The following is a 19,810-nucleotide window of genomic DNA, read 5'->3' as shown; positions in this document are numbered from 1 at the left end:
ATATCCACGCTACGTTTCGGTTAGTCTTTCTGTCGTGTGTTTTATAAAAGTACCAAAAAAGAAAACTATCGTCTTTTTTTTCTTTCTCCCTTTTTGTTTCGTTCTCCGCGAACAAACGATGCGCCGTAAACGTACCTCTATTTACCGTTATCATACCTACACAATGCAAAACACATGATCACCGCCGAAAAGGAAGCAAGTAGTACAACAGTCTAATAATAAAATATTCCTCGGATATTCCCGTCGTTTCGTCTCGCTTTCTCCGGTCTTCAACGTCGACACAGTTGGCGGGACAGCAGCTTTCTACGCACGTGTTTCTTCTTCCTCGTTGATCGCGTCTTCTCGATCATCCTGGACAAATTCACGTGGCTGATCTCCGTGTTCTCCTCGCGGAACTGGTACAATCGTCGTCACCGTCTCATCCATAGCCTCGTCGATTCTTCGTAATTTCTCGCGTCAGCTCGGATCCCAGTCTTTCCCTCTTCGTCTCGTCTCGTTCCCGGCCAAGAAAGAAACCACCCGCGTTCCTCTTCGTTCCGTTCTGGCACACTGTGGTCCCCCCTTCGAAAATACAAGGGACTGCGACACGCGAGGTGTCGCCGGAGGATGACCACGTCACACAAAGCGGCCCCAGACTTTTCTTACAAGCACGTCGATTTATATAAACAGCTCCAAAAGCGCGCGTAGTTGAATTGCGGGTTGTACGGTTAACGAATGGCGATCAGAAGGAACGCGAACAATCCAAGGACCAGCCGCGCCGACGGCAGTCGTGCCTCCGACCTGGACGAGCCGAGAACTGGAAACAGAGAACATACGAGCTTGCTGCATTCACAAAGTTTTTCCTGTCCCGTTTCGTCACGCGCTCCCGGCGATCGTTCGGCCGGAACGCGACAAATGAATAAATGAATTTATACAGGCGTATGTATATAGGGTGGTTGGAACGGGGCCGCGGGTCCTTGAAACGCAGGTTTCGGATGTACGAAATGGGTTAAGTGGAGTTGGACGGGGGGATGCTGCGTTTTCGGCGATGTTTGAGCAGAGAGTATTATGAATTTTTACCCCGAAGCGGTGCACGGTGACACCGGTAATGGGTTAAGTTGCATATTTTATGACGTGATCTATGTTTGCGTCAAAATATCGCGGTACTTTGTCTAACGATGTAGACAGAAATATCCCCGGTTGGAGAGAATGTACGACATTTGCAAATCACCGGACAAATGTTTCCAAATGTCCCGCCGTTGTTATTAGGTTGGCGGATCTCGAAATTGTGCTTTTTAAATTCGTTGCGTCCCTTCCAGAAATAATTTTCGCATGATTCTACAGGTAGGTACGCTTTTTTCCAACGATTAACCAGTTTCGTTGTTGTTTTTGGAGTGAAAAAGTTCTTCGAATGCTTCATTTGGGAATAATTTATTTGTCGAAGAATTGTTCAGGTGTTTGAGGAAAGGTCGAGTGAATAGGGGAGGATCTGGCAAAATTTCATACTTTTCTTCACCGTGAAAATTTCACGTTTAAATGATTCTTCTGAAAACGTTATCGGGCCTTCCTCTTGGCTCGTTCCCCAGCAAAAAGTCAGCAATCTTAAGTTGAAACTTGTGCAAAAAAATTACGCGAATATTTGGATTGTGCGCCGATACTTTATTTTCGTTTCTTACTGTTCAAATTCTTCTCTAACTGTTGTGTACAAAAATTACCGACCGGACTAATTTCAGCCGCTGAAAAACCTAATATTTCGAGAGGGCGAACGGGGCAATTAGAAAAGCAAGGTAATCAAAGGGGGAGAATGGTTTATCTGCAAAAGTAAACTTTCCAACTCTCGTGACGACGGATAAGAGGGTGGAATTCGTCGGATAGATCGGTCGTTGCACAAATTCTTCAAAAGTTCCGAACGAGCAGGAGCGTCGTTGAGTATCCGTAGCAATGGATAAAATTACCAATCGATCCTTTTTTTCCCTCCCTCAGCTTCGTTCCCTTTTCTCCCTCTTTTCCATTTTTCACGGGAACAAAGTGACGGTAGCCGGAGAAAACGCTGGTTCCGAGCTGTTACGAGGATCTCCTTGCGTAGAGACGACGCGCGAAACTTTCCGAATTAATTCGCGCCATTCTCCATGCTAATATATCCCCGTGTAGTCAGCGATGTCGGTGCTGAGCGCGGGAATTGAAAGTAATAAAACCGCGCTTGCCGGGCATAATAACGCAAAAAAATTCAAATTGAGGGAACGCTTATGCTTTAATAGCCGCCTCCGGATGTGGGTCATAAAATTTCGATCGCGCCTTTCGAGCGTTGATGGATGACGGATTTCCTACACTGCCAATGAACAAAAATTCTCTCGACTCTCTCTCTCTCTTTTTTTTCCATTTCGCCCGCACTCTTCTCGCCAATTTCAGGAGACTTGGCTCCCGCGCACAGTGGAGCCGATAAATAACGCGACAGCAGAAATGATTTTCAGCTTTTCGACACTCGATCACCAGGGGTTTCACTTGCCCGATCCACTAATTAACCCACACAGCGTGTGGGACCACCGTCGCTATCCTCGTGCGACTTGATTTACGCCGACAGTCTCGATCCAGTCACCAGGCCTCGATCAAATATTATTCAATGCTCTTCGACTGAATTAACTAACTTGGCTCACCCCAGTCACGCTCCGAGGCCTCGAATAACATTTGAACGAACTGCGACTGAACCGTGACCGTAACGCGACCACCTACTATCTTTCACCCTCTCTCTCTCTCTCTCTCACTCTCTGGTTATCCATTCGTCTGAACGAGAACCTTCTCTATGAATTTCTGTCGTGCAAACGAACCCTAATTATGACACCGGTTAATCGCGCGTATTACCCCGCGTTTTACAATGCTCGTTCGTTCTCCCGGTTAATTTAGCAAATTTAAAGCGGAACGCGTTCGAAAGTACGCCGGGTCGCGCAAACACCATCCGCACGGGTAAATAAAGTTAACAGGAGCGGTGAGGATCCATGAGCTGGCATTAATTATCGTTAATCATCGTCGGTTTTACTATTATATTATATGTTATAGTTATACTTTGTTACAAATCATCCTGCACAATTTATCCTACCCATCATCTACCTGCACGCACGCACACGTGAATATTAACGCCTATATATCGTCACAGTTACACGCTGTACAGCTGTGCGGTTAATTCGTCCGCAAATCTGATTGTCGCGGTTCCGTCACCGAAGCGTAGACTTTGATTTTCGCGTGGAACGATTGTTCGCGATCTAACGAGGAAATATTACGTTTATCGTGGTAACTTGCTTTGGTAGGATCAAGGGTGAAGAAATTGTGAAAAGGGGCGAACAAGGGGGAGAAAGGGTTAAAAGGGAGAGAAGTGTCGCGAATGGAAACTGGGAGAGCGGTTTCTATAACGAGGCAAACAGCTAACTCAAATAACGAAGCGAAGTTTTTGCAAACCACGAGCAACGAATTCAACCGTGTCCTTTCCCCCCCGGTTGATATGATTTCGATTGAATCGTGACCGGCGCGGTTATTATATAAACTCGACGAGCTCGAACCAAGAGGAAACCGATATCGTGGCCGTTCCTTTTTCATTTTTCTCCGACCCTTCTGTTCGTTTGCCTCCGCATTGTTTTCTCTGTTGTCGTCGACGAACAACAGTTCGACGTGCTTTATGAAAAGTACCACTTTTCATTTGTCTCGCGGAGAACGGCACGTGGCCAGTTTGCCGCGTAAACGAAGCTGATTTCGTCGTTTCTTGTAAATACAGCGAAATCATCCTCGTATTTCAGCGTTCAGAAAATTCGGAAATTCCTGTTCGTTGTCGCGTGAATTTGAGTGTCCTGTGAAATGTGTCGAGAATAATGAAAATTGACCGAATTGTAAGTGTATTCAACACGATCTCTTTAAAAATGGTGTTGTACGATTCGGAAAAGCGGAAAAGCCGAAACGATTGTTAATCAGAACGGACGTGGCCTGTGGTGTGAGCCAGGATAAAAAGCAAATATCGAACATTTAAAAAATGGGGCATTCGAGAACAGAGCTCGAAATAGTAAATTAACCAACTGTACTATTCGAATATTAACCCTTTGAGGACGCAACCAACAACTCGCATATTTTCCAGCAATAAAAACAGTCACCTCTGCCATAAACTCACGTACCTATGTCGCGGGAAACTATAATTTCGAAATAATTTAACGTAAAATAAAACAAAAAAATTGAAACGACCCGGTTATTCACAATTAACCCGGCAGCAAAGGGTTAATTAAGTACACCTAACACATGCTACAATCCTAGGGAATCACTCGAACGTGTCAGCATCCACGGCGATAATCCGAACGTGACATTTTCACAAGACAAGTGACAAGAAACTCCCTACTTTTCCCTGTATCTCTCGTCGCGATATTCCGCACCGTATCCGGCCACGACCGCGCTGAAGCGTGGACTCTCACTTGACGCGAAATAATCCAAAGCCGCAGCAAATAATCGTGGAATGCGTCGGGAATTATCTTTGCCGCAGCCTCGGATTAGCCGGCGTGAAACGAATTATTTGATGGTGTACCGAGCTATTTGACGTTAACCAGGATAATTTGGCTGGTCAGATTATCCGGACCGCGCGATGGACAAACAAGCGGATGCTCGACCGCGCCACGGTTGGCTCGTTTATCGTCGCGAGAAGCGGAGAGCAGAGAGAGAAAGAGAAAGAGAAAAAAAACGGTAGGAAATTTCGATTGGTCGATTTAATCAGTCGGTGCCGGCGACTGGCGTTGGCTCGTTAACGCGAACAGATGTCCTTCGTTGAGACGATTCGCCGCGGAATGAATCGCGCGGGGTTTTAAATGCCGCGCCATTCAAGCGGGAAATTTTAAACCTCCGAGAATCGTATCGCGTCGCGCTTTCCCCTCCTGCGATCGATCAATGGCCAGGCTTTTAATGAAAGCGTTTTCTCTTCGCTTTTTTTCTCCTCTCCTCTTTTTTCTTCCTTTAAACTATGTATAAGGAGTTCACTATTTTCGAACGTTCTTTTAACTTCGCGTATAAATGGCGACGCTTGAATTCGTCGCACGTCCACCGAGCTTTGCAATTCAAGCTACGCAATGCTGGTCATCGATGTATCGATACGCGGGTGAGAATAAGGGAAATTCTAGTCACGAGTGTGGCCTAGGATCATTTTTGTACGAAATGCAGCAACTCTTTCTAGTTACCAATTTATTAGCACGATTCGCGGATAAGCTTGGACGACGTTCTCGAGGAACTTTGCTAATCTCTAGATTCTATCTGAACTATGATTTAACCCTTACCTGGACAGCTGGAGTCTGTTGGAAGATATTAAACGGGTGTTCTTATTTGGAAACGAAAATCCGACTTTCTTAGAAGTTCGATGTTTCGATAACGTGTTGCTGAAATTCTACGCCTGTAATCGACCGAACGAAAAAGTTACAATGATTTTAAGAAAGTGACGCGCCGCTGGAAACGCTAAGCGTAGGAAAACTTTAAACGAGTTTTTCTAGAAACCGTGTTTAGCAAACTGGCCACCGTGATTCCTCAATAATGCATCGACTAATCTCTCCCAAATTTCACGTATATACGTGTAAACTAGACATCTCTTCGTAGCTCGTGTTAGAATCGTTAACCTGAAGAAGTGAAAACTTTCGTGAAGAAAAACGATCTGTTTCTAAAAGAAAGCTAAACAGTTCATCGAACTCACCTTAACTTCTACAAAAATTAAACAAGTTAAAACTGTTTGCTCTACGTGGCTGTACACTTTACTACTTGCCACTCTAAATTCCGAATTTCTCCAACGCCGTTCAAAATTCCCCCCGACCTAAACAAGAATTAAACCAACAGAGAAAAACCCACGTCGCAATATTCCAACTCGAACGCCTTAATATCTCACCCTTAGTCGTAAACCCTCGCCGAAATTACCAATAAAAACTCCGAGCAGAAAAGATACACCAGGAAGAGCCCCTCTCGCGTCTGGAAAACAAGCTCCAATAGTATCGCCTATCGAGAGTTCAATCAGCGACAGACAAGCTTTTCCCCCGGCGAGAGCCACCCTTCCTATAAACACCCGGAGCTAAAGACACGAAGAAACTCGGAACGCGGCAACAAGCCTATTATCAGGCTTAACAATCCTCTCCTCTCTCTCCCCGCTGTAACAACCCTAAAATTCTCTGTTCGAAAGAGAGAGAAAAGAAAAGGTGAAACTTGGTTACCTTTCACTCCAACGTGGCCGTCAGGTTTCTTCTGTCCTGTCTGGAAGTTCGGCGGTGGTTGAAGATAGTTGATACCGACAATGGTGGCGGCTGGCTCGTAGTGGATCACCCTAGGTCTGTCCTCCTCTGTGCTGACCTCGGTACTCTGCCAGTATATGTCGTATATCGAGGCGCTGCACCGTATCTTCAGCTTGCCGACGGTGAAATGGTCGTGTGTAACGAGAAACTGAAGGCCGATCTGGGAGATATGCCACTCGGACTCGTTCGTGTCGAGGGGGCTGTACGTGCGGACGTACGATTTCAGGGGCTGCGTGACAATTTGGATCGGTACGATCGGTTAAACGACGACGAAGGACACGTCTATTAAAATTCTCTGGCCACCTGCTAGACACTTGCTATCCCCGGCCGATAATTAATTGGATAATCGTTACGTCAGCTCTAAGGGTGAATTTTGCCGATTAATCGACCGCTGGAATCCGCTAATCTCCTCCAACTTCTCCCACGGGGGAGGGGGAGGTAATGCGGCTCCGTTCAACGTTTCTGGGGAGGGATTCTTGAGTCGATCGTTCGCGGTCTCACGCGGTGGATTGTTAATGAGTTTGACGAGTTCTTAGGGGGCGGGGAATGGGTAGCATTCGCATCTGGGAGCATCTGCTTGGGTGAAACTTGACGATTGACGGCGGTTATGAAAGTATTCACCTCGATCGGTATTAATAGGGAAAGTTGAAGTAAGGCTTTGAGGGGATTTTGGAAACGTTTCAAGAGGCGATCGTCGATTTGTAGTATGAAAGGGGGACGCGTCGAGCTTGAGTCGGATTAGTTTTAGCATATCTGGTAAGATGTGATTAGCTTCGTTTTGTCCAATTTTCTCTCGATTACGAGATCATCTGCGATCGAAACGATGCATACGAAATTTGAAGGGTTTGAAGGCGATGATCGTCGATTTGTAGTACGAAAGGGGGATGTGTTTCAATTTTCTCTCGATCACGAGATGATCGAAGTATCTCTTGATGACACTGACTTACAAAAATCACGAAAGACAATGACTCTTCGGACTTCAGAAAGAAACGAAATAACCTATAACTAATTACATTATCGTGTACTTTTGAAGAAATGGATTCGTAGCAGATCGGGGCAATAGTCTATGGCTTCGCAGCTGAAACAGCAGAACGAATAAATGATCGATTAGGGGGAAAGGACTGTCAAGAATTGATTTGAAGCATTTCGAAAGTGAAGAATGCGGCCGGGCAAATCGCTTATTGGATCTCGGAGTTCCTGCGACAGTTGGTGGAATCTGATGTTCGTCAAACTCGAGAAATGTCACGGGAACTTCAACTTTCTCGATTATTTCGACGAAATAAAACAGTTAAAAGAAAACGTAGAGTATATTCTTCCCTCGAACTTCTCTGAACAACAGCAAACACTTCTGCTACGATAGAAAATGACTGACAACCCAGAAGCTTCGGTTGAAAGTGGGGAAAGATAGAGGATGCAACATCGCTGGAAACACGAACCAAGGAGTTATGCGAATACATCTACCCCTTTATATGCCAGGAAGTGTTTCAGTTACGGGGATAATAACATTTATAGCTAATGTTTGTCCAAACTCCGGTGCGCCCCACAGGTATACTTGGACTTGCCAAGGATTAGCGATCTCATTGTTACCTGAAAATCTTTCCTTCCGGATTACTAAGAACATCGTTCAACCAAACATAGGCGTTCTCTGTCTCAGTTCACGAAGAAACTTCGATATTTCCCTCTTCCGTGGTAATCCAATTTCGCGAAAACTTTCGAACGAGCAGAAGTCAAACGGGAACAGGTTTTCTCGCTTGAACCGTCCGATCGAGCGAGCGAGAGCATCTATAGCGAACGTCAAAAGTGTGCTGGTCTATTTTTTCGATTTTTTCCTTTCCTTCTTTTTTTGTTTCTGTCGAGCAACAATACCATTTTATCGATAAGAGCGTGCGCCGAGTAACGAATTGATTGACAACCGATTCGACAGCGCCATGTTTTGATAACACCGTCATTATACGTCCAAGAAACTTCGATAACTTTTTGCACCACTCTCTCTCTCTCTCTCTCTCTGTTTCCCGCTGCTGCTGCTGCCGTTTTTGTTTTTTCTCTGTGTGTGTCATAGCGTTGCAACGCTCGCAACGTTGCCCTTCTGAAAGACACCAATCACGGAGGGGACAGACAGTGGAAAAACTCGTTTATAGGGTTTCGTTACGTAACGTTTCATTGGAAAATCAAATCTCCGCGGCTCTTTCCAATCGGGGGACACGCGCGTGTGTATATTCGTTCGCGAGGAAAATTTTCCTAGAAACGAACGGCCGTGAAACGCATAATGAAACAATACCGTGCAAAAACTGAATTGCGCGATTTTCTAATAATTCCGCGAACTGTTCGTTTCGTAAATCTTCGCCGTTACTTGGAACAATTACGGTAGAGGGATGTTCGTGGACGGTGAGTTTACAGATACTTGGACGGGCACTTTCTACCGAATTTAACGAGCGGTAAAAATGATATCACAAGGTGTATTAACATTTCGAATTAAAACGAGCGAACTATGCTCGTTCTGTCTATTAAGCATCTACGAGGAAATTTCTCTCGAGGGAGATTTGACATTCGAGACGAGCACGTATTAGTTCGAGACCAGCTGAACAAACGTGACCGTTCTTACCGACGATGAGAGAAAGGGTGAAAAAGTTCGAGGGGACGTGAGAAAGTATGGACATCTGAATAAATTACAGAGCAAAGAGACCAACGTAACGAACGATATTCTAATTCCATATCCACTTCGCCCCTCGTTTCGCATCGAACGCTCTAATTCAATCACTCGGAACATATCTGAGCGGAACCATCGATTCGTACACATGTATGGAGTTAAGACTCTGGACCATTTTTCATTCATTGAACTAGTATACAGCTCCTGGTGAAAAATTAGGGTCACTTAGAATTTTTTACATCTTTCGTGTTTTGGCGATACATGCAAGTTCTAACATTGTCTTTCTGTCTTGCAGAATGGGAATTGGAATGTCTTCGATGAAAATCTCCATATTGTCGCGGTCAGGCAAGTCTCCCGATATTCGTTCAATCGAGAATTTTTGGAGTTTACTTAACCCTCTATGGGCCCGTGTAACTTTCAGGTCACATACTAATATATCGATATTTTATTAAATAATTGAACTTTTTTGCACAAGATGGCGTAAACGCCTTGTTGCACAATGTCTCCTTATTAACCAGTAACTTTCTTGATAACCGTTGTTACTTCAAAGTCACAATATGTATTCGTTATAATAAAATTGTTGAAACTGCTGAATTCATTGTTATTCCGTATTTATGGGACGATATTTCTTAATTTCACGTTACATACATTTTTTTATAGTCGAGAAAAAAATTCGGCCCACAGAGGGTTAAAACACTTGTAAAGGAAAAAATTCTGGATATTTGGAAAATCATCGAAAAATAAAGGACACGATAAAAGGGTGCATGCAGAGTACGGCAGAAATGCTGCAATCAAAGCAAAGGGGGGAAACGGAAATTATTAAGAATTATTACATTCAAGCTTCCAAATTTGACTAAAAATAGGAAGGATGTTAAAAATTGCGAGTGTCCCTAATTTTTTCGCCAGAGGCTCTATTGTACAACAGATTATTCTCTGTAAAGTTAACCAAACGTCAATTTCACATCAGTCAACAGAGTTCTTGGAAAGAAAAGGAAACACACAATTTGAGAATCCCGCAGCACGAAAATAAAGCGTCGAATTAACCGGAAGGATCGCTCGAGAAAGCGCGAAGAACCGCTTCCAATGACGTCACGCTGGTCTATTTCCACGGCATCCGGTCATTTGCTTCGATTTCTTAATTTAATCTCACGGGTTTTAGTTGGCGAATTGAAAAATAAAACCGCAGTGTCGGTGCACGAATTCGGCTGAATCGATAGACAGAGAGACCCTCCACTTCGCCCGGCACAGAGCACGTTCTCCGAGTATCGCGCCACCGACGAGTTACTTATAGTTGCGGGGGTCTATAGGTGGTGAGCGTAAGAACGTGTTAAGCCATCGAACTCTACAACTGCGGCGCAACGCGGTGGTTCCCTCGACCTCGGTAACAATTAACTCAATCTCCAAAATCTCAGACACGATTCACTAATTGTTCCCGGTAGCGGGAGCAACCGATGGTGTGTATACAGCCCCTTCGTCCATTCAACAGAAACGACGCGAGCGTTCCCTTAATGCTAAAACGAGGGGCCGCGCTTGGTTTGTGTCTTACAGGAGCCAGAGAAAGAGAGAGAGAGATCGAGAAGAAAGGCAGAGAAAGAGAGAGGAATGGGAAAGCAAGGGTCTGAGGAATTCGTTGGTAGCTATTCACGATTCTCGTATATACCAAACCGTACTTGTCGATCGTTGATGTACCAGGTGAGATTGGCCGCGGGTTTACTCCGTCCGGATGTGCAGTTCAAACGTAGCATATCGTCGATCCGGTATTTCCTCCTTAACCCATGTATCGACGGCCCTTGAGAGGGTAATTCTGCGGAACAAGAGACGTCAGGTACACACGGGGCCGGAAGTATGCGAAGCATGTTCGAAACGCCGCTTTGACGTTCGACCGTTCCTACGTATGTATATACGGTGGAGCAGCATTCGCGAGATAGGAGGCGGAGGAAACTTTTCAAGATTCCCGGATGTACAGACCGCCTCTATACACTTGCGTGTCTATGTCTATATACGCGTATGTGTATAATGGGCTCTTGGGATGTGCGCGCGGGCGCGGGCAGAGCACGACTGATGAAAAATTCTTCTTTTATGCCTGGCAATTCGCGCGCTCGCGTTTCGATATCGGAATAATGCATTCGTAAGGGAGACAGCATTGTCCCGTTCCCCCTTTTCAGACCGGAGCGTGCCAAATATTTCCGTGGAAGTGTTTCCGAACCGTGCGTTTGATATTTTTCGCTCCTCTGTATGAACAGTGACACACACGTGTCTGCGTGTGTATAGCTAGAGGCACATGCGTGTACTTGTAGAAAGACAGAGGGTAGACAGGTGCGTTGTTGTGTAGAGCAGCAAGTAGATTCGCGCGCGCACGTTCGAGGCACGTCGCGAGTTTCGTTTTTCCATCCCGGGATATACAACGGGACCGTTTAAGCAGCGGATCCCTGTTCGCGTGTTTCCCTTCTTTTCCCTCTTATCCTACCCTTCTTTGTTTCGTATCGTTTTCGTGATTTGCGAGAGCCTCCACCTCTCGACTCGTCCTCCTCCTCCTTGTCGTCGTCATTTTTTCTCCCCGCTCCTTTTTTCTTCCTTTTCTTCCTTTTTTTATTTGCTTTCCCTTCTTTCTCTTTCTTTTTGTGTTTCGCCCGTTCTGCCGGGGATAGTACAGAGAGAGAATTCAAGTGACTGGGAGAGGAGGAGAGCTGTGCGTTCGTTCGTCGTGAAACGAAACATGTGAAGAGAGCGACGAAGTGAGGAGGGTTCCGCGGTGGAGAAACTTTGCCCGGCCACGGGAAACACACACACACACACACACACGCGTGCTCTTCGGCTGATAAAAAAGTTTTCTTTCACACGTGTACGTACACGGCCCTTTTATTGCCGTTCCTACGCGAAGTTTGGGACTTATTAAAAGTTGCAAAAAACAAACGAAGGGATTTGTGCACGTTGTAGGATTCAACGTCGTCGAACCAAAGGGAACCTACCTAAGCTCTCTGTTTTCTCTACCGACCTGAGTATAGTACACCCTCCCCCGCCCCTCCGTTATCTTTGTCTCTGGTAAACGTTTTCCAGAAATACGAGGCCAGCGCGTTTTCTTCTGCGACGAAAAGAAGAAAAAAAAAAAAGGAAGAAGAGAAAATTTCATATTTCTGTCTGTCGCGAAATTTTCCCCCGCGTAATTTTGTACAGGCGGCAGGGCGGGGGGAAGAAGCTCCGCGAATAAAGGGACGGCGAGCACGAGATGAAAACGTTTTTATCCTAGTAAACGAGCTGCTCTTATTATTATCGTGCACGAAGCTGTGCACGCAACCGTTCGATATTTCTCTAGTAAAAATATTTCGTGTATAAATATCGACGATGAGAGAGAGAGAGAGGGTTTGGGTTTGGGTATGACGTTTAGAGGATGAGAAGAGAGAGAGAAAGAGACAGGTTTCGTACGAAAAATTCCTCTCTTCCGCGAACTTACTCGCCGCGATATTACTTTCCGACGAAAATTTTTCCATCCGACATCGCCGTTGGTGATCGCGGAAAGTTTCGTGTTTCCGCGCAGGAAACCGCGGAGGCAAGTCCCTCTGATTCGCCGGGAGTTATACACGCGGCCGTCGACGTCGACACGAGCAACGCGACGCAAACAGGACGAGACAATTGGAAACGATCGGTACTTTTGAATACTTCCGCGGTGGTTCGTCCCCGGTGCGTTTGCTATTCGAACGACGCCGACGTGTCGTTTCTCTCTGAAAAAGCACAGCTAATTCGATCGAACGTCGGTTTGTATATCGGCGCGTGTGTTAACACAGCCGGAGGGAGAGCGAAGGGGGGAACAGGAGTGAATCGAATAAATCGTTTCGAAACTCGACGTCGAAAGTGAATATTTATGTAAAGAGAAATTCGATGATTCATAACAAGATGAAATTTAGATACGCGTAATGGTATACGCGTCGATCGTGAATTTCAAACAGAGCTCCCCTTCCCCCCCCCCCTCTGCTCCCCTTTTCCCGACCGGTTGTTAACGAATCAAAAACAGATTCCATTATGAAAATTCAGCAATCGGCGGGAGCACGAACGCGTGAACCTCTCCCGTTCAAGTTCGAACGTTCCGCTTCTTATCAAGCTTGCCGGAGAATGTTGCAGTTCATTAGCCTTATTCTCGCTTTAAGCAACCGCCTCTGGGCTTCCTAACAATTTCCTCTGCTTTCACTTCCATTCCTCTCCCCCCTCTCTCCTTCTTCCACCTTTTCCCTTCTCGATTGATGTTTTAATCATATTCTCTGATACGCAGCCACCCCCGCTCAAACTTTTTCGTTCCTTAGAATTTGGAAAATGTCCGCGCGACCGTTCTACAATTTTCCAGTTAACACAGACGGGGAGAAGATTTAACAGCGTCGTAAAACGCTCGTTAAACCGTAATTCTACTCGAACAAACGGCAATTACGTACAAATGTATGGATCAAAATGGTAATTCCGTTTGCCTGGCTTGATTGTACGTGGAACACGTTTAAAGAAAGGGATCTTAATATTCTCCAACAAACCGTTCCAGTCGAATGTACAATAGCACAAAGGCTATACATCCTCCTCATACGTTCTAGATTCTACGAGGCAACCCCTCTCTCCGACGACCGTACTAAAATTTCCATTTTTTACCATAAGCGGTTCGTTCCGAGAGAAACACACCGCGCGAATAAACCTGAGATCGCTCTGGTCGCTCTCTTAATTAATACCTTCCGACGAGTTCCCCCGCCGCGCGTTGATGAACAGACGGCAAAATGATAACTGCAATCGTCCTCCTCTTCTACATTTGCTTCGATTACATTCGAAACGCGGCGTCAAACGGAACATCCTTAAATTTACCGTCGCACAAACGCTCACAAAGGAGCGTTCAACCCGTTCCACGAACCGAAACTTCGTTACCACGGTGCTCTTCAATTTGTCGCCCGACGGACTGCAAAGTGTTGACAAACGTTCGCCCATCTCTCTACCCCAAGAGAAACCTTCTCCCACCCCTCGATCGGCCGGTAAATCCGCGAAAAACGGCGAAAAAAGGCGGGGAGAACCGAAATAAAACGTCGACATAAATTCCCCTGCTGCACCCAATTTCGCAGCCGGTTTCGAAAGAACCGACGAGAGAGAGAGAGGGGGGGGGATAGGAAACGCGAGGAAGAGCAAAACCTAACCGCGGGTAGCTTCATTCCCCGGGCGCCTAAGACACCTAATTCCCGTTCATTCCGCCGCGTGTACCCGCAGTATTATCTTCGGCTCGGTCCACAGCGATTCGCGTAAGCCCTTAAGTCCACCGAGCCGGTGGCTGGCATTAATTCTCAGTTCGAAAGTGCGCGAGCGATCTAACACTACAGACTAGCCGACATCTGTGTTAAGGTGGTACATGTATATATACACGTGTCGCACACGTCTATATAGACGTCGTCGACGGTTTTCCTTTCGCTGTGTGCAAGTGTGTCCGTGTGTTACTCGAGCAAAGCTTCTCCTTCATCCTGGTCTGTGAGGGTTAATAAACACGTCCCCTTACCGACGACGTTCATGGGGGCGTTGACGATGGCCGTGTGGAAGGAAGGAGCATCCGCGGACACCTCGCAGCTGTACATCCCCGCTGCGTCCAACTCTAGATTCGTAAGTGCGACATGGGTCGCGTTAGACTCGCCTTTCTGCAAAACAGAGAATTACATATATATGTACTTGGTTTATTCGATTGTACAGCGTGCTTCCTATATTCCTGCTTTCTCGAGGGAACGCGGAACTTCTCGAACCTTGCGGTACACGCATTCACGTACACTTTTCAAACGTAAGCTCTTTTGCTAGTTGGCGAGAAGTCGTCGAACTAGCTAGCACCAATGCCCTATTTTCAACAGAGCAGACGGCTAATAGTTTGCGACATATTAACGATTAACGACCAAGGAAGTTCGGAGTGTGCCGATATCCTTGCACACTGTAACGGCTCACAAGTTTTCGGAAGTTTCTATTAAGTACCGGGAATCGTATCTTAAACTGTAATCTATTCGAGGATGAGGATTATTTTGTGCGATGAATTATTGCTGCACGTGAAATTTGACAGGTTTTGCGCGGGTTGCTCGCGTGGGAGAGATTTTTCGAATTCCTCTAGATTGTGGTTGTATATCGAAGGATGATCGAAGCCAATGAAAATAAATTAGGGTCCTATTTAGGGTTAGAGCGTATAACTGATGGGGAAACTTATTTCTATTAGCCTAGGAAATAATTAATGAAAAAGGAAGATTCAACTTATTTGTGAGCGTTAAATGGTTAAGTAAAGGATTAATGCTGTTAGATACAGGTGAATCATACGTAGATAGCAAACAAACGAGGACAATAAAAAAGTAAAATTCTGACTGGCTTGAAAGAGATGATGTTAGAGATTGAAAAGCTTATATCTGTGGCCTCTAGTCATCTGACAAACGTGTCTGCTTGTGCAAAAGTAATAACGTGTACACGGGAGGTCTGATGGACGGGAAGTCTATTAACGTCTGAGTATTTCTGTCTATTTAAATTTGTTTCTTTGAGCGTAGAGACGTTTCTCTACGTTCCCCTAAGTGTGAATACACCTAATCCTTGATTGACACGTTCAGCTGACTCCAGCTGTATCAAAATCGTACGTATCGAGATAAAAAAAAAAGTTGCAGAAATTTTAACAAATAACAAAATGATATTTGATAAATGGTAAAAAGTTTCGCGATAAAATAGGGTGTACTGCGAAGTTCACGAAACTAACAATTAAAGCTGCATCATTTTCGCATATCGATCAGAAAATAATTATTTTCAATACGTAAATTACCGACAATTGTTCCGATTTTACAATTTTATCGCGAGAAAAGTCGCGATGAAATGACATTTCGCCATTTTTCAATACTGTACGTTTGCAATTCTCCAATTTCCAAATAAATTACAAACAATTACTTCCACTGTTACGCTCAATCGTTACATAATACGAATTTTTCACTCGAACGAGTCACTATCCGTGGAATAATTCGCAGCTCATCGTGGCAGTGCTGAAATTGGAAATACGAAATATTCCGTGAGCCGCGAGGCGAGAAGTGTTAAACAGAAACCGTACAATTCTGATATCGTGCGAATCGAGGGTTAGCTTTCGTCCGAAGTAGTTCGACCTCCTCTCCAACGTTTCTCTTTGCGTACAATTCCCAATGCTGATCTTCCCTGTCCAACTTAATCCAGCCAAACGAAATTCTTCCTATCCACTCTATTCCTACTCCACGATCTTTTGGCTCCATTACAATCCTACAACTCCATAATAAAAGTGAACCTCCCTAAACCCACCACTACCATCCACCTCCGCACACATCTACATCGAGAAAACTAGGAAACCTCGTCAGACGTTTGTCCATAGCGCAAGTCTGACAGGGGTTTGAAAAACGACAGAGTACATTCGCGATCACCTCTAAAGCAGAGCGCGCACAGACAAAGCTCTACGTACTGGCCAAGCGCGCCAGCGTTCCTGGCTCCCGAGCTCCTGCGAGTAAGAACGGTGGTATACGCCAGGCGTTTTTTGTCGCTACCTTCCAGGCTCGACGTCTTCGATCTCGATGAATCGACCATGGCGGCCGGGAATTTATCACTCGAACCTGTACTCGTGCAACCGACCTGCGCTCGATGTATAGAAAAAAACCGGTGAAAAAAAAAAGAGAACAGACAGAGAGAGAAAGAGAGAAAGGGAGTGTGAGGGGGAAAAAGGGGGAAGGAACAACGAGAGGAACAACCGCAAGAGCATCGATCAATCGACCGGAAGACAAAGGCCAGCGGTCAGCTCGTCGCATTGTTTCGTCGGCTGGCAAGCGAGTCGCGCTTGCAATCCAGGGCTGGGAAGACGAGTCCCGGTTGGAGAGACCGGTGGACCGGCAACGCGGCTCCTTGCGATATCGATTGCGAGCCACTCTCCGGTGTCACGTTGGCCTGGCGGTGAAGCCAGCCCGCCTGCCCGCGAGAACCGCACACCGCCGCCGGCTTTCCGCGCAGTTTACGAGCGACATTATGCTCCGCAACGGCGCTACCCGACGGCCCGCTTACGCGGAATTTCGCGACACCGCGCGATTTATTTCACGCGTAGGCTGTGGCAAGTCCCCCGCGCCGGGGAGCAAGGGAATTCACCGACGCGGCGGCGATAAATAGCGGCGGGCAAGGGGTCGGCTAACGCGGTTTCCGGGCGGCGGATTTAGTGGGGCTGATAAAAAAGGGAAAAAAGGCGCGTCGCTAGTTTCCTCGTCGTATGTTTATGGTGCACGGGTGTAAAATGTAAAATTTTCACGGGTGGTGTTCTTGCCGCGGTTAGACTGGGGGCGATAAAAGTGTGCTTTGTTCGATTAGGCATTGTATGGGCCGGCTAGCAACGCACGAATATAGTTCACCTTGGAAAGTTATAAACGCGGGGGCGGTAGGTAGCGTAGCTTGGGAAATATCGTTCGATTTTACCTTTCGAAACGGCGGGCAGCCCTCGTTTATGGAAGACTGACAGGTTGGAAGGTTGAATCTCTCGGTGATTTTGTTCAATTCGAGGCGTGATAAATAAATCGAGCGAGGATTGATCTTCGAGAGATCTTGTGACATAATCAAATTATCCGTCTTTTTTTTTTTTTGTTTCAAGGAGGGAGAATATTTTGCGTGTCGTTTTACGACAGATTGAAATTTTCTTCTGCTTTTAATCTCGATTATGCACGTCGAAGATCAAACTATCCGCGTTAAACAAAAGATTATTTCGCGCTTTGTGGAAAATGACGGCTATTTAACGCTTCAAGTTAAATTATCTACGCCGCTTTCAATGGGTACACACGTTTAGCACCTGTTATATACGATTTTTCTGAAAAACCGCGAAACACGCTGTTAAACCGTGTCGACAGGGAAACTGTATGAAATTTTATACGCGAATTTCCACGCGCGGTCCAATAGAGGATCAAAAAATATTTGATCTATGTTGAGAGGCTAGTAATTTTGTTGGATATTTAAGCTGGTCGAAATTGTGTTTCATTTACCGGCGCTGATAACCGATCACCGATAAATCTCTCCTCGAAAATACATCTCCACGTAAAATGTTCACCTTCTTCTCCCTTTACTCCGACTTTTTCCTCCGTCTTCCGGACCAATTAGTACACTTTCGTAATCATAGTTCGCGAAACTTGGAAAATTCGCAGAATTCGAATTTCCCAGATAGGGAAGAACGTTTGAAAAAGAATACGGCAACTTCTTTTTTCTCTCGACAAAATTAACGGGCTATTAGTTCTCTCGCATAACCGAGAAGCGTGATTAAACTGATATTCACGCTTCGTTTTATCAGTTTCATACCTGAAAACGTATTTTCCGCCGGTCGTCCTCTGAAAAAAGCGAGATCTAATCAGTGTTTCGCAGCCGGTTCCGGCCGCGAAGAAAAGCGCAGAGTTGGTCGACAGGGGAAAAAAAGAAGAAAAAGAGAGAGAAATATTATATACGCACTCCGGGGCGGGATTGAAATTCGGGTCGTACGATTATGAGACCCGCTGCTATTAAGCCGCTCTTCTTCTCCGAAGGAGCTCCAGCTCGCTGCTGTTCAACGCGTTATCGCATAAAACACCCTCTTTATCGTCGAATATTCCAAGCTATTCGAACCTGTACCGAACAACGTTCCCTCTGATCCACTAGCTACCGAACCGAAGTTTCGCCGGAATCACCGATGAATAACCATCACCTTCCGCTCCTTTCCAACGAAACGGTACACCGTCGATCGCTTCAATCACGTTATACCTGTCAGGCACAAAAGACTGAAAACAATAATTCAACCAACTTCCTGGTGTTCCCGTCGAACAATACTTCACCCGAGACTCGAAGAATTCTCATTTCATCCCCCGAACATTAACGCACCCCTGCTATCCGAGAACGACCTGTGTTTACGACTATCGCGAAGAAGATGATCACGGAAATATCGCCGCAATACGTCAATTCACCCTCGTTCTTTTTCTTCTTCTTCGCGTACGAAAGGTATGCGGTGAATTTTTAACCACCACTGCGAAATTCGTTGTTTCCGGGCGTGTGTTGTTTGGTGAATTAAGGTGGACGCGAGTGAAGGATCGAATTAAGTGCAGTGGAAGCTCGATAAGTCGAATGCCAAGGGAAGAGAAAAGTTTTTACTGTTTCAATTACGTCTATTTTATCGGCGAATGTTAATGTTTTCTGCTTATGTGTGGAATCCACTTTGTTACACATAATCCGGAGAAAGGAATGAGAAACGATGGAACTGTGTTTCAACTTATTTCACGGCGAACTGTTTTTCTCATCAAAACTAGAACTGTTTATCTCCATGAAGGAATAAACAATTGTAGGAGGTGGTCTAATGAACTTTACTCAAACCAGGATGTCGTGCAAAGTAGTTTACTTCGGCGTCCGTCTATTACCGAAGCTAAGAACCGACTCCCGTCGAAATGGCAAAGATATCGCTGGGCCGAACCGATGGGTACTCCCGGTCTGGTGTTTGTCACTCGCCAAGAGGCGCAGGCCAAGCCATAAACCGTCCCAAAAAGCCTACACAATTGACGATCGATGTCGGAACCGTTGATCCTATTGGATCGATCGACTGACACGAATTAGAAAGAAATTAACTTGGAGAACAAAATTCGAGTTGTAGAGGTAGCATACGTATTAACCTTTTAGGTACGGCGCGCTCGGCACAAAAACCGTTCATGACGATTCTCTGACACGTGTACTCTTCAACGAGACAGCTTCGATATTGCCAGGAAATGTGGTTTAGGCGAAACAAATGCGAAATAAAGAAAAAAATGTATAATACCGTCGAAAATCATGATATCCACGAAAGTCACTATAGTGCCGTCCAAATTGGTGCTATCCACGAAATCCACTATAGTGGCGTTCCGTAAAAACAGAGGGTGGCGTACCGTTCCAATTAAGG

At 45.6% G+C, this 19,810-nt stretch overlaps 1 protein-coding gene across 1 annotated transcript in view; it reads right to left on the bottom strand.

Moving 5' to 3' along the window:
- Window positions 1–700: 700 nt before the first annotated feature.
- LOC108575547 overlaps window positions 701–19,810 on the bottom strand; it is a 20,410-nt gene continuing 1,300 nt past the window's right edge. Inside the window, exons 3-6 of the mRNA XM_017938369.1 lie at window positions 14,423–14,558; window positions 10,584–10,717; window positions 6,189–6,495; window positions 701–796 (exon numbers count right to left, since the gene is read on the bottom strand). Of these exons, the coding sequence (XP_017793858.1) occupies window positions 708–796; window positions 6,189–6,495; window positions 10,584–10,717; window positions 14,423–14,558 (666 nt within the window). The 3' untranslated portion in view covers window positions 701–707. The remainder of the gene's footprint in view (window positions 797–6,188; window positions 6,496–10,583; window positions 10,718–14,422; window positions 14,559–19,810) is intronic.

This window comes from Habropoda laboriosa, unplaced genomic scaffold, assembly GCF_001263275.1.
Source record: "Habropoda laboriosa isolate 0110345459 unplaced genomic scaffold, ASM126327v1 scaffold186, whole genome shotgun sequence".
Taxonomy (NCBI): domain Eukaryota; kingdom Metazoa; phylum Arthropoda; class Insecta; order Hymenoptera; family Apidae; genus Habropoda; species Habropoda laboriosa.
The sequence above is the reverse complement of the archived record's forward strand: the minus strand, read 5'-3'. Positions and strand labels throughout refer to the sequence as shown.